A 24,921-nucleotide genomic window follows, 5' to 3' on the forward strand; every position below is an offset into this window, starting at 1 on the left:
AAAATTACAATAACAGAAGTATATTATATGTATATCAGACCAGATTTCATTACACACTAACAAGTATACTATATAGAAACATAAAAATGAAATCAATGAACCTTTAATTTCATAAAACGTTTAAAGGATCCATACACTTATTTTATAGTTTATCCCTTAGTATTAAATAAAACGATCTCGTTGTAACATATAACCTCGTGAGAAATTGCGAGAACTCCTGTTGTATTTTCTTAAGAACTCCTATTTATGGTAGAATGTAATTTGTGTTATACTGATGAAATCATAATATCTTCTTCATTTTGATATACCTTTATATTTTAAAAATGAAGCGTTATATACTGATTATTTATTACAGTGAACGTTTATCGTTTTGAATATAAGTTTGTATTCCGTTAAACTACTTAATAAAATAAGCTATAAGTATAAACGATGCACTATTTCAGTGTGTCACATGATCACATTAGCAGATGATAACCTTGATGTTCTCAAAGTGATCTTCATTTTAAGTGCCAGATAATTTCTTATATACTGCGACAACTGTTTTCTAGAGCCACCAAAAATAATGGCTGGCATTGAGAGTTTCGGTAATGTTATTTCAAATATAGAAGATCTGGAGAAAGGTAAATGCAATTGTCATCTTGTCAGAAAATATGTCTCATTGAAAAAATACATTCATACGGACATGTATCAGGATATACTATATAGCCTGTTTGAGAGTCGTGTCCGATATAAGAAACTTGAAACGTATTAATATTCATGAAACATAAATCTTGTAATTATTGGGAGGTATTGTTTTGTGTGCGGTCAGATCATAATGTTAATACTGTAACATACCCCCATCATGTATGTTTTTCACAAGATTACCATCATAATCATGCACCCTCGCAATCATCATGATCATAGGGTCTATGGTGCCATATGTATAATATCCTGATAACATTTAATTACAACACTCTGTACAGCCAACATGAATGTATACTTAATATGTGAACACAGTATTTACTCATTGCGAACAATATAAACATAGGTATAATACTGTATGATAGTACACTCGTATTAAGGGGTTTTCAGACATTTAAGAAACATTCATAGCTTTATTGCTAATTACATGAATAACTGTAAAACATCTCACTCGTCAAAAGAAGTCAATTTATCTTAAAAATGGCCTACCTTTAGAATACAGTACCACAAACTTTTCAAACACGTGACAATACCCTATGACATAATTTGTGGTATTTTGTTGCCAGTCACACCGGCAAAACAATGCCCTGTGACGTCAGGGGTCATTGAGTGTGCATAAGCTCCTCACAGTGATCTATCATCTCTACACGCAATGTGATTGAATACACCCAACGGTGTTGAGAGTTTTGAATATTTGTTTACTAAATATAGCCTGCGGCGGCACATTTTATTGCAAGCGCTAGTTTACGAAAGCACTTTTATTTTTTATTTATTTTTTATTTCGTTTTTTCTCGTAATTCAAGTGGCTAAAATGGATATAAATGGGAACTAATATACATATATTATTTTTTCGGTTCATTAATTTTCATTATTGTGCACCAGAATGCAGTTTATTGGGGATATTAAATTGGCGCTGAACACATCAAAATGTCGCCAGTGTTAGGGTAGGCTACCCCAAACTCTATCCTTAGCCCTTGGATCCCCTTACGATCAATCACCCCTTTACGATCATTAGGGTTAGGTACCTGTTTAGTGGCTATTATAGATTCTATAGCAGCGCCTAATATTCTTCACACAAAAGCGTCGAGTAAATAGAATGAAATGGTTTTGTGTCAAATATTTTGGCTACTGGAAACTGTCCTTGGACATTCACACAAGCCACTTTCACCGGCTACATTTTTTCAGTACTGATTCAAAAGTGAACTCACCGTTGTGTCGTCACTAGCCATGCTCATGCTTCCCTCGTTCCTTACTATTATCCACATCATCGTTACAGTGTTCACTACCACACTTTTCTGTCACAAAATCCACTCAACGAATTATTAAATACCATGTCATTCATGCGTACCCGCGAGTTCGAATCTGACGTCTAATGCCTGGAGCCGTTTTCACTTCGCGCCATATCGCCTCATTCCTCACCACTCGGTATCTTGGCATTGGGATCATTCGTAAGTGTCTGTAAAGTCATGAGACGCCATGCCTACCCGTAACCTCCGTAAGTGTCCGTCACCTATTCGACCCTTTTCGCTCAGTTCCGTAACGTCGTAGGCATGACCAGGTAACTTTGCACTTAGTTTCACATTGTGGACGTAGCTCACTCAGTAAGCTGTCAGGCTAACAATCATAAGGTCGCGAGTTCGCGTCTGACGGATTCTCCCAAAAACTGGTTGCTTGTCTTTGAGACATGTGACCTATGGCAGAGATCGTCCTCACGAGAAGTAGTGGTACTGTATTCTAAAGGTGCTTCTTAAAAATATGCTATCACCTGAGTATCTACAACGTCACGCTCCTCGTTGAGGCGTGAGAAATTGTGATAAACATGTCCATCCGGAAACGGACGATGTCAGAAAACATATAATCTGATGATTAACAGAATCAGAAGTCATCCTTTCAGCATTTATAGGGTCAAGAACTTTTATTTCAGTATCGAACAGAACATGTAGGTCATTGACATGCTTGGCATAGTCAGTATTACTCAGTAGATGACTTCAGTCTTATTTACATTTATGTACAATTCAAAACAGGAAACATGAATTTATGTAGCATCTGTGAACACAGTGTTTACTCATTGTAAGTATGATAGCGTATTTAAGCTCCAGGAACTTTAGCTGTTGAGTCATTGTTTGTAGAATTAACACCTAATATCAGGCTTAAACATCACCTGGCAAAGAAAATAGTGTAAAAAGAAGCTGTTATGTTCTAATAAGAACCTCCAAACACTCGATTACCATTCTGAAACTCTATGGTGTCTGTACATTACCATTGGAAGCATGTTTAGTTGTTTATGTACGTACAAACTCCTACAATATAAGAGATATAGGAAGGACCAATTTTCTTTTACTTAACATGCTTTAGCATTTAGTTTAGTGACCAATGATTATGGCTGAACATTTATTGTGTATTTTTATAGATAGTAGAAACAATCTACATGGCAAAATGTCTATGGACACTAAAGTTACATGTTTAGAAGATTTGTTTTGTAGCATGAATCGTAAGTTTTGCAAGTATTTTGGCTTGGGATTTTGATTGATGACACTTTGCTTTTTCATCATGTTTAAAATATGGCTGTATTAGAGGAATAGTGGCACTGACCTTCATAGATGGAGCATGACAGGTTTCCAACCATGTATTATGGTTCTGTTCTGATCTTCAAAACCTTCCAAATGGCATGCTGGTTTTCTTGGGGGAATTAGTCAGCAAAGAGTCAGAGTCACAGGAGACAAATTACAATTTTATTTGCAAGAACAATGGACAATTTACAATATCTTAAAATATAGCTGAGGTCTGCTTGGTTAGAGCAACAAACCCCTTCTGCTTAGCATTTTGCTTCTGTATGTATTTAACAAAAATTAGAACAATAAAAAGGAATATGATACACAATGAGGTGTGCCCTACAGTTAATGATCTTATCTTTGAAATTTAGCTGTTAAGATAAGGCTTAACAAAGATCATTTCGAAAATCTGGACCTTGTACCTGCATGCAGTTATATCATTACCAGTAGCTTAGTAATTGTTTGATTTTCTCTTATCTAACTTCCAGGAGCAGGAAAAGGCTTTGGTGAGCATGGCAACATGATGCAATATGATAGTTAACACATATCAGTATGTCCTATGAGGTATAACAACAGTAGTTCTTATCTACTCACCATACATCAGTGCCGTGATATATGTTAATCTGTTTTCATAGTAGAGAGTTTGTGAAAGGGAAGGTGTGTAAGAATCAAAGAACAAGTACTAGTCTAGTCCCTCTTGCACTGGTAGCTGCACCCTTGTATTTCAAGATTTATTTTTAAGTTAAACTAAATTTGAGTTTTGTGCTTAATCATTATCATGATTATGCACCTGCACTTTGTTTTCAAATGCCATTATGCTAAAATAAAAAGGGAAATGTTTCTCGGGCACTGGTGCATACCTTTTTTTCCTGCATGTCAGTCATTTTTATTGCCATTAAATTACATACTTTTCGAATTCCCCACATTGTATGATGCAGAGTTACTCATGCTTGAAACTGACATTGTATTGAAGAGCCGAGTTCGATATGTGCCCACTTGTTTGTTTAGTTTGTATTCTAGTAGGATCATAGCAAAGGTATTACTCCCTCACCATGTTTGTCTTCAACACAAAAATATATAAAAGTTCTACTACCTCTCTCATCTCATTCAGTGAAATGTGCCCGAGAAACATTTTCCTCTGCAGCATTATCAGTCTTTTTGTAAGATGTATTTGGATGAAGAGGCATTTTGTCCGTACAATGCAGAGATGGTCGGCCAGAATATATGTTTGACATATCTCCCTCATACACCAATTGAATGAGGTCAGTAGTCACCCTATTATGTCATATTCTGGGTCGGGGGCACGGCTGGCCCAGTCGTCTAAGGCGCCGCGATTCGCTGTGCAGAGTTGCGTCCCTTGGGCACGCCAGAAACCTATGATTGTGGGTTCGAATCCTGGTTCGCCCCGATTATGTTTCTAGGTTTGTCAGCACCATACCCGTGGTCGTGGGTTTCACCGAAGTGGTAAACGTCTAAGATCTGCATCACTTCGGGCTTTCCTCCCACATTAAGCTATTACGCCGCGATATAACTGGAATAATGTTCAAAGCGGCGTTAAACCCAACTCACTCACTCACTCACTCATATTCTGGGTCACCTAGGTTGACTGAATTCATCCATTCTAAGTCAATCAGTCGACTATTTTGCTGAAAAATGTATGTGACTTTGTGAAGTGACACTGATCATGTGATGTGGACTGCATGTGTGCATGTTTCTGTACGAATGAAACTGTTCAATCTGTGGACCCCATAATACTGCATGACTGAAATGTATATATCTGTTCTTATCTGTACGTGTTGTGTGCTCACGAACAACATGATGGGCCAGGGAGATGAAGCATTCAAATTGCTTCAGACACGATTTCAGACAATGCTTCTGGACACTTTCCTCATGGCGAAAGGAAATAGTATAATCATAAGTGTAGGTTATATTGATAGGTTGGAATGAAGATATGTCCTCGAAAAGTATGTACATTGTTGAAATTTGCTGTAAAAAATTGATATATTTGTACAAATTTAGATGACAGCCAAAATTTAAAACTTTCATTTACTTTTGTAATTTTCAAAATGGTCCTCTATAACTGTTATATGGTTAATATATTATGCTTAGTGTGAGGTAAAGAAACATTCCATGAATTGGCCATAACACAACCAGGTGGTGCCTCTTACATGAGTCACAGGGATCAGATTATTAGGACGCATGTACTACTCTACTATTAGACAGACCATGAGACTCGTGAAGATCGGGGTAGAGAATTGGTCTTCAGCAACCCATGCTTGCCATAAGAGGCGACTATGCTTGTCGTAAGAGGCGACTAACGGGATTGGGTGGTCAGGCTCGCTGACTTGGTCATATCCCAATTGCATGGATCGATTCTCATGATGTCAATCACTGGATTGTTAAGTCCAGACTCTACTATTTACAGACCGCCGCCATAAAGCTGGAATATTGCTGAGAGCTGCGTTAAACAACAAACAAACAAACAAACAAACAAACAATGGGAATGTTATTCCATGTCCAGATGGGTGTTGAGGAAACTATAGAAGTTAGATTAATAGGTTTTAGTAAACATGGTAAACAAGTATTGTTTTTATGTGTAAATGCATATGTGGTGTCACACCTGATGTGTGCCTGATACATTGACTGGAGTGCTTGTATGTAGAGCTCTGATGCATGCACTGTGTATAGCGTAGTGAGCTCTGATGCATGCACTGTGTATAGGGGGGCACGGGTGGCCCAGTCGTCTAAGGCACCGCAATTCGCTGTGCAGAGTTGTGTCCCTTGGGCATGCCAGAAACCTATGATTGTGGGTTCGAATCCCGGTTCGCCCCGATTATGTTTCTAGGTTTGTCAGCACTGTACCCGTGCTCGTGGGTTTCACCGAAGTGGTAAACGTCTGAGACCTGCATCACTTCGGGCTTTCCTCCCACATTAAGCTGACACGCAGTGATATAACTGGAATACTGTTAAAACCGACGTTAAACCCAACTCACTCACTCACTGTGAATAGTGTACTGAGCTCTGATGCATGCACTGTGTATAGTGTAGTGAGCTCTGATGCATGCACTGTGTATAGCATAGTGAGCTCTGATGCATGCACTGTGTATAGTGTTGTAAGCTCTGATGCATGCACTGTGTATAGTGTAGTGAGCTCTGATGCATGCACTGTGTATAGTGTAGTGAGCTCTGATGCATGCACTGTATGGTGTACTCTGATGCATCAAGTATTAGTACTGTACGAACACTTGCTGGATATACAACCGTCCTATGCAGAGACAGGCACATACTAATATTGTCACTGCAAGCTTCATGTTAACTAACACATAAAATATACCTCCAACTAATATAACACTGTATTATCCTAATGTAACCAAGTCACACATATCACTTTGAGATACATGCACATATTTATCCATGAATTTGACTCAAAATCTGTGTAGGCACCTCAAATGGAGACCTTTTATGGTGAAAAACTTGTATTTACCAGGTAAGACTATTTTACTTAGAAATAATGAATTTAAACAGCCCCAGAGAAAGCCTAGGTAAATCTGTGCATGTTCTCTGTATTTTGATTTCACTTTGTAATTGTTGAAGAAAGGCCACTATCAGTGTTTCTCACAAAGCCAGTTTGACGAGCCAGCTGTTGTAGTGATTGTTTGTTTCTACACTGATGACCATACCGCGATGACCATGTTTGCCTGACAACATGGCTGTGTGGCCTCGTGGCTGGCCATATCAACCAGTCATCTGTCACACTTATATCAAACCATGCCAAGCGTAGTTATGTAGCAGGATATAATATCTATTGTTTCTTATTCCAAGTTTTAATATATTTTTTTAAGTACCAATAGAAAGAACATAGGAAATCATTTTTTTTCTTAGGAAATTGTTAATAATTTTGGTAAAACTTATTTTTTAAAGTTATTATTTTTTATTATCTACTACTCCACTTTTGATAGGGATATTTTATACTCTCCTTGACACAAACTAAATCTCATAGTATGTCAAGTGTATATTTAAATATAATTACATACCGTATTTGACATAATAAGCGCCCAGGGCGCTCTCAAAATTAGAAATAGGGGGCTCTTATTAGAATATTATTTTGGTGAAAAACAACAGGGTTAAAAGATCATAAATTTCGTGGTTAATGCTGACAGCCTGAAACGTTTATATACGACATGTATTTTTCCAGAATCTAATTTCCCACAATTAAGGATGCATATAACACACGTATTATACACAAATAAATAAGTCTTGTGTACATTGATCAATCAGAAGATTGTTCACTAGCCAATATATTAGCAAATATCGCCGTGGGCGCTTATTAGAGCGGGGTGCATATTACGTCGAATACGGTATCTGTTTATCCCTGTCAAAAGTTGAGTAGTATATTTACCGAGAAAAGTGTATATGTTGCAGTATTACACATGTGAACAAACATTCCAATATGTCTGTGTAGTGTAACATGCTAAAATTTCATAGTGGATGGTTGTGCAAGGAGGTCTGCCTGCACTGTGTTGGGGTTCCACTCCACATCGATGAAGTCTATCAACAGATACTTTCCTCCCACACTACAACGGTTTAAACTGAAATGCTGTGTAAATCAGCATTAACCAAACACACACATTAATGAAATACCCTTCAAGAACCTTTCTTGTCAAAAGATGACCCCCTCTCATTAGTGGATGGGGCATCCAATACCAAAAGACGCTAAGATGCTACTTTTTGTTACCTTGCCTTGTACTCTAAATTAAAGGGATAATACTCAGAGTCGTTGTCTGAGTAGGGTATACATATTAAACTGTAGCATGATATCTAGTACTATTAAACCAGCATTAGTCCGGGCTAGTACAAGTAGTCCTACACAGGCATGCACACATGCTCGCTCTCTCGCTGACAGACACACACCACTCACACAAGCACACACGTGCAAATCACAATATAAGTGCAATGATCTTGAATGCAACATTTAACCCCATTTCACCACACCCACCGTGTTAAAAGACAACAATACCAAAAGAAATTAAGTTGTCATGGAATATCAATGATCTCACAAACACAGAGGCATCTATAAAGAAACGGTTATCATTGGACATCCAATGACACGAGCTGTGTCATGGATAGATCTCTGAATGCTTAATAATCAGTACAGTTGTAATAACAGTATGATGGTCAACTCGGTCAGTGGCAGACATGTTTGTATATACAGGACTGTGTGTGGGGTGATTTCTCATGCTACTGCTCTGTAGAGTGGTGCTGACAGTGAAGCATTGTATCATTCAGGTGCACAAGTAGCCACCAGTCTTCTACAAGAAAGAGCCAACGATGTCCGAGCCAACAGAGTCAACTGGCAGTCGTACCTACAGTGAGTTGTTACTGGGTTGGGGTCGGGTACTCAGTCTGGGTGGGTACTGAGTAGAGTCAGGGTATCCAGATGACTACCCGGACCCGTGGTTAGTCACATAATATATTTTTTAATGACGAAAATAACCTACATTTACACTACAAATTGCTTATATTGGCTTTTCTTTCAGACAGTGCACGCACAGCTTCTGACTTATATATGTTTGAATAAAGATGAAGCTTCTGTCTTCAGAAGTGTATATGTAATCAGATACTTTTATAGTGTAGGAGAGTAAGTCTAAACACTATTTGTCAGAGTTCCGTTCAAATTCTCAATCGGACATTTTGTACTTATCTCTTGCGACCTACAGTGGGTACCTGGGTAGGGTCGGATAATAGGGATCGGGTACCCAGGTAGTAACTTTTGACTTGTCCCAATACTAGTTGTTACATACCCCTCAGGTGACCAACGACAAGGTTTCCCTGAGTTTCTGGAAACTGGGAGTGGTCACTGCACAATTTAGAGAGACCTGCTTGAATTGAACTTTTCATCTACAGGAAATCATACACAACAAATAACTTCAAACAAGACATGGTTTTGTTTCATCCCTGCCTTTGAACATGTTCAAGAATGTTCAGTTCATTGAAGCAGATTATAGTTTAAAAAGTCCTGTTTCAGTCCATGTATGTTTCTCTAGGAAATGTCTGGATGTACTGACCAATAATAATATGTTGCATAAAAATATACCAATTACCATTTGGATGAAAAATATATCTTGGCATTCTGTATGTATATTCTGCCCTACTCTCTTGTTTCAGTAGATTTTACCATGAGCTGTCATAGACTCGACTTAGACCAAAAGAAATTTAACTAGACCATGTAGACTCTTGTCTTTGTTCTTGTGGTTGAATGTGAAAGATTGATAAGTATTGAATTTAGTCCGAATTCAACCCTAAGGAAGAGAATATATGGATGTCAACTTCTTTATCATGTTTATAATGAGGAACACAACGTTTCTAAATGCCTTTCAAAGACCTATTTCAACCCTGTGTGGCTTCTGGATCAGAATAGATCCCCAGTATCCAACTTGCCCAATGCTTGTCACAAGTGTCAAATATTGTTTGATATCAAATCTGGACCATCTCAACTGGCCCACTAATGGTTGTCTTTTGTTGTGTGAAGAGGCCAGATGATCTCCCCGGAGGTGTATAACTTCATCTCTAAGTTTGACATGGCGAAATTGGAGGTCCGGACGGCCATGCTGCAGGAAAACCCACAACAGGTACACACAGACAGGGACAGGCCATCGCCATACCAATACATGTTGAAAGATACTACTTGATGTCATCCTGCCTGCCGCTTGTCATTAAGGGGCTAAAACAAGGACTGATGAGCTCAGTCAGTATACCGTGTCTGATTGGCGTATGCATGTTAAATTGTGGCACTATAAAATCAGCAAAATTCTGGACTAGTACAAGCTGCCACACACTAGTGTACATGCATGTCACTCACTATATGAGTGAAATAATCTTGAATGTGATGTGACATTGAGCCCCATTTCACCTCACCTCATTTATCTACAGCAGCATATATAACCTGTTGACGTAAACAGTTTGACTCAGTCGGAGGGAAAAACATTGCAAGCTACTTGCCCAAAATGGTATTTTGGCATCACTTTCAGGAGATGTTAGTGTTAATATAAATAAATGGACTATTATTAGCTGAGCCTACTAGATTGAAAGGAATTTTACTAGATTCACATTTTGAGAAAATGGTAAAGTAGCGATCAGTGAAAATTGTGTTCTTGTCTTTTTGTTTTGGTCACATGGTAGGATTCCTGTTGAGATGATTTGATGTGAGGTGAGATTATTGTGATGATTTTGTCTGTACCTTATACTGAAGTGCATGTATATATGTTGCCAGTTTGCGGCGACATTCTACAGCCTGATCAACCAGATTGCCAAGGACCAAACACTGGAGTACATTCTCACCATGCTGGACGATGCCCTGCAGGTATAGAAATCTGAAAGTTTGTGGTGAAAACTTTCCAATCTATTTGTTGTTCCAATTATTGAATGAATATTGATGTAAGTTGTTATAGTTTTTGATAATCAGTATAATATATGTCTTTAAATATACTTGAAAGTTTCTCAAAGAGGAATCCCACTTTGTGAAGGCTGTGTTGGAAATAACGAGATCTCTGATGGTATTTAAATTTTTGGACCCCCTAAATCTTTCATGCCTTGTTTCCAACTCGGACGGGCTTCAATGATGCAGTGGACACAATACGATATGTTTCTTGATACTGAGAACCCAACCTCCATGGGGATTCCAGGGAAAAGTGGTCCAGATATGCCATGTGCTCTCCTAAGAGGTGATTAAGAAGCATGGGGTGGTCGGACTCAGTGACTTGGCCGATGATTGTGTGTCAACACGCTCAGTCGTGTGTCAAGTTGCTCATGCTTCCAATCACTGGATTGCCATGTCCTGACTTTATTGATTACAGTCCTTTATCATATACCTCGAAAACTGCTGACTGCAGCACTGAATGCAACGCTCATTTAGGTGATAAGATGGAGTGAGTGAGTTGGGTTTAATGCTGCTTTGAACAGCATTACTGTTAAATCACAGCATGTCAGCTTATTGTGGGAGGAAAGCCCGAAGTGATGCAGGTCTCAGATGTTTACCACTTTGGTGATAATTGAGCACAGATATGGTGCTGACAAGACTGAAAACATAGTAGGGGGAATCCAGGATTCGAACCCACAAGCATAGCTTTCTGGACTGCCCAAGGGACATAACTCTGTACAGAGAATTGTGACACCTTAGACAACTGGGCCACCCATGCCTCCTGATGGAACTCAACATTTGCCATATCAGAGAGTATTCGACCATCTAAGAAAATGACTAGAAACCCGAACAAAACATATGAGTAAATCTGCATCAATTAAACAGGTTCACAGACTTTTATAGCAGTAGAAATGGTACTTTTACAAATCTATACTGTTTATTGTTTGTATCAACACATTACCTTAGATATTACAGATCATGGTATTGCATGTATGGCCATGTACCGCGCTGTCCATGAATGGCTACAACTTGGTTTGTATGTGTTCCAGGAGGATAAGGCTCGTGTCGACTTTTTCAAGGAGTACGCCAAGAAGAAGAAGGAGTCTGTATGGAACCCCTTCTTCCACCTCCTGGACAGAGAGGACAAGTTCATCGTCTACCAGGTAACAACTTGTCAACACTGCTCACCACACACGATATGTCGGCCCAGCAGTTCACAATGTTGGTGTCTGTCCGAAGAAGCAGCTAACATTGGGATCAGGGCTCCGTTGCACAAAGATATTTTAGCACTAAGGTGATCGTAACTCCCATGCTTTAACATAGGCTTACGACAGTCACAGCGCTAAGATCGTTTGGTCACTGGGGCCCATGGCCTCATTTCACATAGTGATCTTACGCACTAGCTCTAAGGCAATTGTAACTCCCATTCTTAAACATAGATTTATGACAGTCAAAGTGCTAAGACTTTGTTGTGAAGTAGGCCTAGATGATCATTGTTCTAAGGTGTTCAGAGTGGGAACACCTTATGAACAAGGGGATCACCTTTAGAATTCAGTACCACAACTTCTAATGATGATGATCTCTTCTCGGATTGTTAGCCGACTGAGTTATGTCCACACTGTCAAAATCAGTGGACATTTACCTAGTCAACGATTATAAAAATGAAAGAAAAAGGACGAAGTGGTAACAGACACATACAAAGGTAGTCATGGGGTCGGTTGACTTCAGCCTATGGACACTTACAAGAGGTCATGCTGCCATTTGGCACGACTGTCCCATTCTGTAGTCTACTGGATCCCGAATTGTAATGAATGATCTGATAACGCTGATTCACTGACGACAGCTCCAAGCATCTGATGTTGAGTTCAGGAGTAGGCATTACTAATTCGTTGGGTGATTTTATGACAGACAAGTGTGGGAAGGATAATGTGGATCATAGTAAGGAACACAGAAGGTATAGGCATTGATAATGAGGGTGAGTTGGCTTTAGAATCATATCTGGGTAGATGTAGCGAGTGCAAGTGGCATGGGTGGAAGTTCGATGACAGTTCCCTCTTGCACATCTTACCACTTCCTCTTGCTGGCTTAAAGTGTTTGTGTGAAGAATGCAAGTGAAATCAATAAAATGAACAAGAATACCATGACAAGTTCGACTCCCTTGCTGTAAAATGCATAGACTGGTGCTTTCTATAAAATGCGCCACCGCAGGGTATGTTTAGTCAACAATATTGAAAACTCTCAACATTGCTGGGCTTATTCAATGATAGGTGTAGATATGATAGATCACTGAGTGGAGCTAATGCCACACCTTATGACCCCATCAAACCCTGTTGCTATGCTGACATCACAGGGCATTGTGGGGGCGGTCGGTAGCCTAGTGGTTAAAGTGTTCACTCCTCACGCCGAGGACCCAGGTTCGATTCCCAACATGGGTACAATGTGTGAAGCCCATTTCTGGTGTCGCACCCTGTGTTATCTCTGGAATATTGCTAAAAGTGGCGTAAAACCATAGTCACTCACTCACTCACTCACTAAATTCTATAGATAGGCTGAAATGGGCTTCATGTGAATTCCATTTCACACTTAATTATATAGATTATCAGGTGAGCAGGAAGAATATGTGACTGGTACCAATAACTCTCAGCTGTGTCCTGCCTGATGGTATTGCCCTGCTCCAAACTGATCTGTCCAGTTCCCTAAGTTACCGGATTGTCAGGTCCAGCCTCCATTACTTTGCTAAATGTAGTGGCCGTAACATTTTCGAGTCCTGTGATTGGATTCGAACCACAGACCTTCTTATCCAAAGTCACACACCTTGTCCACATGACAAAGTAACGACATCATCTGTGGGATGACTCCATGCCACACACTCCACACTCCATGCTACATACTACCTCGTCAACAGAAGGCATGTCTCGGGCAGCATAGTAGGGTACTGAGACTTATTTTGTTCAAATATATTATGAACGTGCTCGGCCCCACGTTGGGCGCCAATGTAGCGGCCATAAAATTTCCAAGTCCCCCAATGGGATACGAACCACAGAACTCATCCGAGGTCAGAGGCCTTGTCCACATGACCAAAGAGGCTGACAAAGTAAGGATGTCATCTGTGGGATGACTCAACGCCGTGCTACAGGAACATGACATTGTTGTAATGTTGTTCAGTAAAGTATAAGACTCTCTCCATATATTTCTTCTTCTCCAGTCCAGTCGAATTATTGGTAAGATTGCCTGCTGGAGCAAGGAGCCCATGGACAAGAGGAATCTGCAGTTCTACCTCAACTGGATCAAGGATCAACTCAAGTCACCTGTAAGTTGACAGGAAAATACCTCTTTACTGTGCATATGATGACGTGTTCCTTCCTTCAGCTATGGGGCGAAAGGGTAGCTTAGCAAGACTTGGGTTAATTCCCCAATTGTATAGAAGCCATATCTGGTGTTCCCCATCATGCTATTGCTGGAATAAGCAGCACAAAACCATACGCACTCAGTCCTTCAGATAGTGTTGATGTATTTCCTTCAGAGAGTGTTGATGTATTTCCTTCAGAGAGTGTTGATATATTTCCAGAGCAACGAGTACCTCCAGACAGCTGCCCGATGTCTGCAGATGATGCTGAGGATTGACATGTACCGTTGGGCCTTCGTGGACGTTGAGGGGATCTCCGCGTAAGTATAGGCTGATTACTTTAGTGAGTGTTAAAACAGGGGCTTAAGATATAAACATTCTTTATTTATGATCTTCTTAAGTACATGATGTATGATCATAGATGGACCATATTGCAAATGTTGTGGTAAAGGCTCTATCAATGGATTCATCCAATTTAATGTTTTTGAAATTGTCTCAATGGCATATGCTTACTTACCAGAATATAATATACAGCAAATGGCCGGGACCAAAACATGATAACAACAACAAACCAACAGATAAGCTCATGTTTTGGTCCCGGCCATTTGCTGTAAATATGCTGTACATATGCTTTTAACGACCAAGGGTTATAACAAACTAATATTAGTGGTCCCTTTGAGTTTGTTAAAGCTGTAGTGTACTGTGTTTATCCTTCATTTTGCATATTATATTCAGCTGATCCCAGAGTGTAGTAAAATGTTGTTTGGCCCTCAACTGATGATAGTTCACGCTAAATTCTACTGAAAATGATGCCAAGGGACAATTTGCTCGTAAACTAAGACGATTTTGACACAGACTGACACTATATTGAGTTATCCCTAGTTTGAGACAACCTGTTTGCAACTATAATGCCATGGTCCCAATAAGGATTCTGTACATTGTGCTGCACATGCGACATCCAGTTGGAGTTTGTGATAAAAAGGTTTCACTGTATACATGGTATAGGCAACAGGTCTGAACAGGTTATTGTGTTGTTTGGAACATTTACTCATATTGGTAACAGAAGTTCCCTGGATGTTTTGGTGAGGGTTTAAGTTCCCCATTACTGTTCCAGGATCGTGTCTGTTTTGGCCGGCAGCAAAGTCGGCTTCCAGATTCAGTACCAGCTGACCTTCTGCCTGTGGTGTCTGACCTTCAACAGCATGCTGGCAGAACGCATGACGAGGTACTTCTGGCTAGGAATGTTACAACCTTGAGATGCATGGCTTCAAGTAGTGTCCAGTCCAAGTACAGAAAGATGAATGTCCCACGACTGATTGAAATGTTTCCTTCCTGTCCTTATCCTGTTTTTTTACAAATAAAGAACAAATTATTTTAGATGTAAGGGATCATTCACATGGGTTTTGTGGTATGATGCATTTAGAGGCTGGTCACTGATACTGTGTAGAGAGAGTGAGTATGGCTTTACCCGCTTTTAGCAATATTTCAACAATATCATAATGGGGGACACAAGAAATGGGCTTCCCACATGTCGGGAATTGAAGTCGGGCCTTTGGCGTGAGGAGTGAATGTTTTAACCGCTAGGCTACTCCACAGCCCCTTTTTGAGAGAATGGGATTCACCTTGGCTGTTGGGTGAGGGATAAGAAATTATATCCATGCTTGAAACAGCCTAAAGTTTCACTACATGTCAGCCTGTCCGAAACAGCTGTTGACAGCCATGTTATGAAAGCATTGGTTTCTTCCTTCAGCACTCAATGTCCCTGTTTTCCGAAACTCCATGAAAGAGTTTCACCTACAATTTTCTCTTAATTTGATTTTGGGTTAATATTTTAAAATATATTCAGCAGTATTGGTATGTTCCTTCACTTATGATGGCTTTTGTTATATCTGCTTCTTGTCTGCTCCCTAGATACAACATCATCCCCATCCTGTCTGACATCCTCAGTGAGTCGGTCAAGGAGAAGGTCACCAGGATCATCCTAGCCACATTCAGGGTAGGTCGACCTCAAGGCAAACAGGGACGGAGTAGATAGCACATGGACATACATCACACTAGCTTAGAGAGCTACACAATGTTAACAGCTTCCTTTCTCTTTAAGGGGACAGGTGGCACAGTATTCTGAAGTAATACAATTCGCTTTTATGAGTTTTGGTTTGTCAGCATTATACCTGTGCTTGTGGGTTTTTCAAGGGATAACATTTTGTCCTGCATTTCTTTAAGTTTTCCTCCCATATTAGGCTGAAACACTATCATGTACTACTGAAAAGAAGTTAAAGAACACCCACTGTTTTCATATGACTGTAGTTAATTAGTTATGGCTGGTGGTAGGCCTGGGGCAGATTACTGGGGTTTGGAAGGGTCCTGAGCAGGACCCAGGCACCTATAGGACTACCCAGGCCCGTGGTTAGTCAAATGATTGGTTGGTTTGTTGTTTAACGCCGCACTCAGCAATGTTCCAGCTATATGATGGCGGTCTGTAAATAATCGAGTCTGAACCAGACAATCCAGTAATTGATATCATGAGCATCGATCCACGCAATTGGATTGATGACATGCATCAACCAAGTCAGTGAGCCTGACAACCCGATCCCGTTAGTCGCCTCTGTTAATCACATGATATATTGTTTATTGACAATAAAAATAAAAACCCATGGTTACACTACAAGTCGCTATTGTTCACATACTTCAGTGTATGCATGATCAGATCACTTTATATGTGATCAGATCACTAAATACATTGTAGTTTTTGCCAGGCCTCTGGTGAAACGATTCGTCATCAGACATTTTGTACCCGACTTGTACCCAACTTGTACCCAACAACAGGGACGGGGTAGGTTCGGGTAATAGGTGGTCGGGTACCTGGGTAGTAACTGTAGACTTGTCCCAGCCTTAGCTGGTGGGTATTGCAACATACAGCCTTCCAGTTGTGGGCGTTCTTTAACCTGTGTTGAGGAGTATCTGTTCAAAATGAAGTTAAACCCAACTCCTCCCTCCCATGTGGTTGTAGAATCTGTTAGAGAAGCCAGAGGACCGTGAGATTGTGCAGGACCACGCCCTGTCCATGGTGCAGTGTAAGGTGCTCAAGCAGCTGGAGCTGCTGGACGGACGCAAGTTTGACGACCAGGACATCGTCGACGACCTCGCCTACCTCAATGAGAAGCTGCAGCGCTCTATTGCCGACCTCAGGTTGGTGGTGTTGATGTTACCTGGCTACCTTTGCTTTGTTAGTAATGTGTTTGGGGTAGAATCTTGAATCTTTAGTTTGATAACGATGCATTATTTGTTAATAGTTAACATATTGCTGTACAAGGATTTAAAGCAGATGGTTTCATATCTGGATTTTGTGTATGTTCCAGCTCATTTGATGAGTATTCTACTGAAGTGAAATCCGGACGACTGGAGTGGAGCCCAGTCCACAAATCTGACAGGTTCTGGCGGGAGAATGCCATCAGACTCAATGAGAAGAGTTACGAACTGCTCAAGTAAGTTTGTTTGTTTGTTTGTTTGTTTGTTGTTTAACGCAGCACTCAGCAATATTACAGCTATTTGATGGTGGTCAGTCGACTCTGGATCAGACAATCCAGTGATTGACATCATGAGCATCGGTCTACGCAATTGGGATCGATGACATGCATCAAACAAAGTCAGCAAGTCTGACCACCCGATCCCGTTAGTCGCCTCTTACGACAAGCATAATCGCCTTTTACAGCAAGCTCTAACCTAGATCTTCACGGGTCACTCAAGTAAGTCTCAGCACGGCATGCTGACATGTAAAGTGTGTAACGTCGTTCCAAGTAATGAAAATGTAACACTGATCCCTTGTTCACTCTACTTGTAACAACACCTTCCTTTGTCTCACAGTTTGTCATGCAATATTCTAGCTGTGACATTACAGTATTGGCATGAAGGACGAGGGGAGTTACAGCCGCTAGTCTGCTAGTCCAAGCCTGGTGAAAATCCAGATGGACCAGTTGTTTTCTACCCAAATCTAGGTACTTTGCATAAGCCACTAGTCCGAAATTGTGCTCTGGACTAATTCGATTTGACCAATGGTGCCTACCCCTTGGGTCCTTGTCACAACACTAGTGTAAATAGTTAGCAGTGTGTATGGTGTCCCTAGATTCAGTTACTATGGTAGTAACCCTCAGGATCCCCTTATTAACAGACCACCTCCGTGGTCTAGTGGTTGAGCGTTCCGCCCGGAGCGCAGAAGGTCAAGGTGCACATATATGTACAATGATCTTGGACGCGATGTTAAACCCCATTTCACCTCACCTTATTTACAATGGGATTATATACCTTATTTGACAGGGTTTGACCAGACAAAAATGTATGCATAATAATAAATATTATCCACTGTGATTTATGTACATAAGATTTATCTTACATTTCTGGGTACGGTGGAGTATGGTTGACTCCCTTTTCAATGCCTAGGACCCCAAATATTTAGTACCAAGAGTCCTCCGGATGTGCAAATATATAAACCATTTCAAATCCTTGCTTAGAAGAATCATGATGGTTCTGATACTGAACTTGACATTGACTCTTTCCTAGGATACTTGTTCGTCTGCTGGAGACCAGTAAAGACCCTCTCATCCTGTCTGTAGCGGCACATGACATCGGGGAGTACGTCCGGTACTACCCTAGAGGCAAGAAGTAAGTGAGGAGCTGTCATGCCATCTTGTTACCATCTGCACATAGCTGCCAACTGTCCTGATTATTCCGTATTTGTAACAAATTTGCGACTGAAATACAAATATATGACTTCTTCCTTAATTCATGTGCACATCACATGGATGATTTTTTTCTTGACAAGAAGGGGTAATTATTGATCTGTATTTATTTAGCCTTACGCTTACATGTATGCATGGTTTGTGTTCTAAGTCAAGTAGGAAGTTAATGAATGATCTCAGTCTTGTGAAAAGGTGTCGAGTTAGATGACTGTCAGTGGGTCAGTGTTAGGCCTGAACATATGGTTTACATGATGGCATAGGTGTGCAGTGGACAATACCTGTCTGGGGAGCTATACACAGCCTTCAAGTTCACACTAGCCCGCTAGCCCAAGACTACTTATTTCTGCTCAACACAAATAAAAATCGAGTGCGAAATACGCTACAGTCGGAAAGCACACGTTAAATCTCCTATATCAGTCAGTCAGTCAGTCAAATAAAAATTGACTGATGGTTGCACACTTTAACTAGTAGCATTTGAAGAATATGATTCTGAACCAGTTCTCACTGCTTCAATTTTGCTACAAATTGAAACTGAATAAAACTGACAGAAAGCGTATACACAGCAAACAATATGATCTCATTCAGCAGGACAAGCTCCAGACACTGGAGATTAGTGAAAGTTTTCTCTAGTCCTCTGGACTAGTCTTAAAATGTGAATTTCTAAGGCTGAATACATGTGCTGAATCTTCTCCTGCAGTGTGATCGAGCAGCTGGGGGCCAAGCATATCGTCATGCAGTATCTCAGCCACGAGGACCCCAATGTCCGATATGAAGCGCTCATTGCTGTACAGAAGCTTATGGTCCACAACTGGTGAGTGGTAGAAATGTCTTTGTCTAAGTCACTGTCTTACCATGCATTATCCCAGTGATATCTTTTTTCGAGAGGATACTTATCTTGATTAAACAGACCTGGCACGTTTTGGCCAGGTCCTGTTTTGATTAACATTGTCGTATGTGATATATCATTGTTACCAATCACTGCAATAGAGTGAGTGAGTGAGTGAGTATGGTTTAATGCTGATGGTACTTGTTGTGACCCTGCCTGGCGCTCGGCATGTCCCTAGTACAGGTATATGCAGATATTCCTATTAGTAATTATCAACATGGTTTGCTGTAGGTTAAATTTCACATGCCTAAAAGTTGTATTTTTGGCTGTGTGGCGTTCATATATTAATTATTAGGATGTTAAGAAGAATGTATCTGTAAGAAAATGCAACAGAAGAATTACTTTTGTGTTTCAGGGAATACTTGGGCAAGCAGTTGGAGGCTCCAAAGACGGACACACCAGTATTGTCAGCAGCTAAAGCATAGATGATAACATCGACAACATCATCACAACATCGCCTGTAGATCAGTCTCGGTATTCACCTGGTGCAGTAGAAGATGAAAACTAAATATTTAATCTATGAAGCAATGAACCTGATATTATGCACAGCTGCTGTAGATGGTGGCACATGCTGGTCTATAGTCGGGGTCTGTGTACAGCTACAGTAGCATTTGACTAGACATGGCACTCAGATGGCAGGAACTCATTTTGTTCTTTGGACTATCAGTACAAGAATTTATCAACGATTCCAAACAATGCCTCAGGCAGGCTATTTGGGAAAAAAACCGTAACTTTATTCAGAACTAGGATTTTCTTAAAGTCCATATTTTCTTGAATTCAGGGGTGTCTTTATATTTCATTCTAAGCAGAAAATGTAAAACTAACCATTATAGCTTCTTCTTGTTATTGGTCTTTTAGTTTGCAAGTCACCTCTGTAGATCCATAACTTCAGTTAAAAAAATAATAACATGACTGTATTCTAACTTAGGGATATTTGCAGACATTTGCTTCAGACTTTGCTCCAAATATCGGTCTCTGTAGCCTTGATAAATCCCTGCAGTGGCTATGTCGTTATTTACTTGTAACTAGTGGTTTTGAAGACACTGAAAACCCAGTTGTACAATGCATCAGAGTGTCTTTGTGGGAAAGTTAGGACTGTGTACAAATGGTATGTTAGTGTCAAGAGATTGAATCAAATGCTTTGTCTTAGTGCTATATCAGTCATAAGTTGACAGTTTCGAGTACATGTATATGTAGACATAATACGCAATATTGGGGTTGTACAGCAATGTGTCATGGGGATATATCTATCATGATAACCTGGAACTATTAGTCATGCTCTGGTTGCCACGGTGCCTGGTAGACATGGTGGAAGTATGTAGACACTGAGCCCTAGACAGCTGGGTCCTGGACTTCCAGGGATATAAGTAGACAAATAGTAGTACATGTACATGATCAGGTCACTTCGACTGCAAAATGTTTACTTTTTCTTTTTATTAACATTTTGTTTCTTTGATGATAAGTTTTCCTATTGCTTATCTAGTTAGTTACTGTATCTATTCTTTCTGGTGTATGTCTTGGAAATCTTTTTAATGATTTGGGTTAGGTTATTTGAAAGGATTTTATAAAACTATATACATTTTTCAAGGTATGTTTTACTAATTACTGCTATTCAGATATGCTGTGTAGAGGGTACTGAACATTGCCTACGTCCACCAACTCGTGTACTGCCATGTCCCCCTGTACACAGGGTAGATGTACTTGTAGATATACCTGTAACAAGGTAGTGGTGTCGTATGTTTTGTTGAGACTGGGGACTTGTTTGACATGAATTCCTTGACATGTACATTCCACACAATGTCATGTTTTGGCTGTGAACTATGTTGGTATATGTGTGTATATATCGGATCTGATTGTCTAGTCAACTCTTCCGGCACTCTGTACGTGTGCATATGTATGTAGGGCCTTGTATTTTTTAACAGTTGCTTTAATTTTGGAATTTCAACTTCCAGATTAGTACAGCTACTAATGAATGAAAAACAAACTCTTGGGTCAAGCCATCACGGAAGTATAAATATGAAATGATACTGAAAGTTTCACCTCATTATCAAAAGAATTGAATCAAGAAAGGCAATTATTATTTTCTATTTTCAGTTGTTTTTTTGTCGGTGAGTCAGTCTCTTAAACCAACTAAAAAAATAAAAGGCCTGGATGTAACTCTCCTGCCACAAAGCTGGTACCGCCCCTGTTGAGGAAGTACCTAATCTTGTTTGTCACGTGATGAAGCATGCACACATAAACAGGCAAGGTCATTAAAATCAGATCTTTTACTCCAATACAATACCTCTCTACATAAACAAATTTCTGGTGTCCCCTGCCGTGAAAATTGCAAGAATATTGCTAAAAGCGGCGTAAAACCAAAATCACTCACTCACTCTACATGAACATCTGAGGACACCTTCATAGGTTACATCAGGTTAAATTTCTAGTCAGTCAATCGGTGATGATGCTTCTAAATTGTAAAGAAATTAACACGAATCATTTTAGAAAACTGACATCAGATTCGCTGAAGAACCTGTACAACCTTCACTAAGATTGGGTGCTCAAATTTTGCACAGGGTTCACCCGGCCTGACCTTCTATGAAGGTGACCTTGGATCAGATCATGACATGGAGAGGTAACATCTGGCAGTAAAAGATCTTCTTTGACATAGCTTGCATTAATGTCATTCTCATTTTTATATGTTGATTGAGTTTTGTCTGTTCTATATCATAGCAAACACTTGTTCACCTTGACATTGTGTTGTGGGACTGTTCCCTCACGCTCAAACATATCAGTGTATCATCCAAGTAGCCATCTGGCAGATTTATGTAGCAACCATGAACAAAATATCGGCCACTTTGTTTTGTCGGATCCATGTGGAGTTGATACTTGTAATTACTGTCTTTCTCTGTTATATTATCATCAAATGATCAAGCAAATAAATAATGATTTTTACTTATTATATTTGGCTCTTGAAAGTTTTGTACCAGCAGTCACGAGTGATAAACAGCACTAAATGCTGTCCAATGTTTCATTCCCAGATTACCCAAACCTGCTCATGGGTCTCGCCAAGGGTGTAAATTTGTAAACTCTTCATCACTCGGGGAGTGGCATGGATGGCCTTGGTCGTCTATGGTCCCACAGTCCGCTGTGCAGACATACTTGTTTGATTAACGCCGTACTCAGCAATATTCCAGCTATATAGTAGAGGTCTGTAAATAACCAAGCCTGGACCAGACCATCCAGTGATTGACATCATGAGCATTGATCCATTCAATTGGGATACGATGCAAATCAACCAAGTCATCTAGCCTAACTAACAGATCCATTTAGTCGCCTCTTGCGATAATCATAGGTTACTGGGGACCTATGTGCTTACCTGTAACGTTCAATGCTTCATGCTGTCATAGGTCAACGGTACACATGAATTTTGTCGACCCGGCGTGATGAGCATACGCTTAAACCACTAGGCTACCTGACCGCCCTGTACCTTTGACAAAGTACTGAAGGTATATTGGACAGGTGATCACTGGGGGAGATGAAAATGTGTGAGAGTAACCACACCCCATTTGTAATTTGTAAGGAATAATGGTGTGGAAAAGTTACTACTAGCTATAGATTAAAACCATATTCTATTCTGATGCAGCATGAACCATGACCAGGGAATATTAAGATTTAATACCAGTAAACATGGTACCTGATGGATAACTGCCTTTTGTTATACAAGTCTACAAGCCCCAGGGAAACCTTGTAGGCCAAAATTGAACCATGTTAAAACTGACATTAATCCGGATTAGTACTAGCAGTCACATATACACGTGCATGCACGTTGGTGTGTCAATAAAATCATCTTGAACATTGCTGTTGGGACTTGTGCAGAACTGCATGGAATATATGTCCAGGTTCCACGGAGGGTCCACGGATACATGTGCAGCAGAAGACTAGATTGTGGGTATTCCGGGACTAAATGGGTCAGTTATACCACATGCTTTGTGTATAATAAGCTGACAGAAGAGTGTCGGCTGGTTACAATATGGCTGCCTGTGGTGTAGCTTGAATATTGGCGACAGTTGCCTCAAACAGCATTATTTATTTTTGATACCAAGGATGCGTCAATTTTAATTACTGTTTTGCAGGGAGTCATCAATATATGAAAACCATAAAATATATCGATCAAAGCCACTTCAGCGGGACATTTGTTTTAACAGGGAGTATTAGGTTTATATATTCCCCGAGTTAAGTATGTTAAATATAGAAATATCTAAATATTCACTGAAGTCAATTCAAATTAGATAACAGCAGGGGACACGAGGGGCCCAATCATCTGAGGCACGCAGCTGTGCAGAGTTTCCTCGCTTGGCCACGCCAGAAGATATGATCAAATCCGGTTCGCCCCGATTATGTTTTTAGGTTTGTCAGCACCATATCTGTGCTTGTGGGTTTCACCAAAGTGGTAAAAGTCTGAAATGTTTGGGCTTTCTTCCCACATTAAGCTGACACTGATATAATTTGAACACTGTTTAAAGAAGCCTTAAACCCAACTCACTCCCGAGATAACAGCACCTGGGTTCTTGTTATCACGAGAGCATCCAAGCGTCATGGTCAGCTCCCTGTAATTAAAGGTAAGGTGAGGTGAAATGGGGTTTAACGTCGCGTCCAAGATTATTGCACTTATATAACGATGTGCATGCACGTGTGTGTCCGTGCGTGTGTGTGTGTGGCTGCTTGTACTAGTCCGGACTGATGCCGATTTATAGTGCTAGCACACTGAGATACCAGTTTAACATGAATACCCCACTCAGACACAGTATACTGACTCCGAGCCGACCAGTCCTTGTTTTAGCCTCTTACTGCCGAGCGCTAGACAGGGTAACAACAAGTACCATCTTTTAACGTCCTTTGGTATGACGCGGCCGGATCGAACCCCGGACCTTCCGCTCTCCGGGCGGACGCTCTACCACTAGACCACGGAGGCGGTCCTGTCATGAAAGAGAATGGCTGGTTGGCCACTGAAGCTTGGCATTTTGGATGAGGTGCGGGATACTGCAGGCTGACATACAGGTGTGGCATGTACAGGTGGCAGTCAGTGATTCGCCTTGTGATTTCGCTTAATAATGGTATGCTTTGAGTTAATCGAGACTTGACCCTGGGACAGCCGGAAGGCTGGCTGGCTGACCAACTCCTCCAAGATGCCTGGCCACTGTTCTATTCTATTATCATCATGTATTTATTAACATCGCGAATAAAAGTGTTGTAAACTCAAACATGGACTTTTGTGATTAAAGAACAGATTATATTCAAAATCTAATAAGCTCGGGATC

At 40.4% G+C, this 24,921-nt stretch overlaps 1 protein-coding gene across 2 annotated transcripts; it reads left to right on the forward strand.

Annotated features, from left to right (window-relative positions):
* Window positions 1-449: 449 nt before the first annotated feature.
* LOC124139765 (V-type proton ATPase subunit H-like) lies at window positions 450-22,562 on the forward strand. Of its 2 annotated transcripts, XM_046507082.2 has the most exons (15): window positions 450-620; window positions 3,722-3,739; window positions 8,520-8,601; window positions 9,763-9,862; window positions 10,504-10,593; window positions 11,700-11,813; window positions 13,856-13,960; window positions 14,219-14,316; window positions 15,111-15,221; window positions 15,908-15,992; window positions 17,007-17,185; window positions 17,356-17,481; window positions 18,554-18,655; window positions 19,430-19,543; window positions 19,974-22,562. In XM_046507082.2, the coding sequence occupies exons 1-15, from the start codon at window positions 563-565 to the stop codon at window positions 20,041-20,043; spliced, it is 1,452 nt and encodes a 483-aa protein (XP_046363038.1). In that variant the 5' UTR covers window positions 450-562; the 3' UTR covers window positions 20,044-22,562. The 2 variants fall into 2 exon arrangements, with proteins under 2 accessions (XP_046363038.1, XP_046363039.1); XM_046507083.2 differs by lacking the exon at window positions 3,722-3,739.
* The last annotated feature ends 2,359 nt before the right edge of the window (window positions 22,563-24,921 follow it).

Source organism: Haliotis rufescens, unplaced genomic scaffold (assembly GCF_023055435.1).
Source record: "Haliotis rufescens isolate VD_foot unplaced genomic scaffold, xgHalRufe1.0.p SCAF_1, whole genome shotgun sequence".
NCBI classification, from domain to species: Eukaryota; Metazoa; Mollusca; class Gastropoda; order Lepetellida; family Haliotidae; genus Haliotis; species Haliotis rufescens.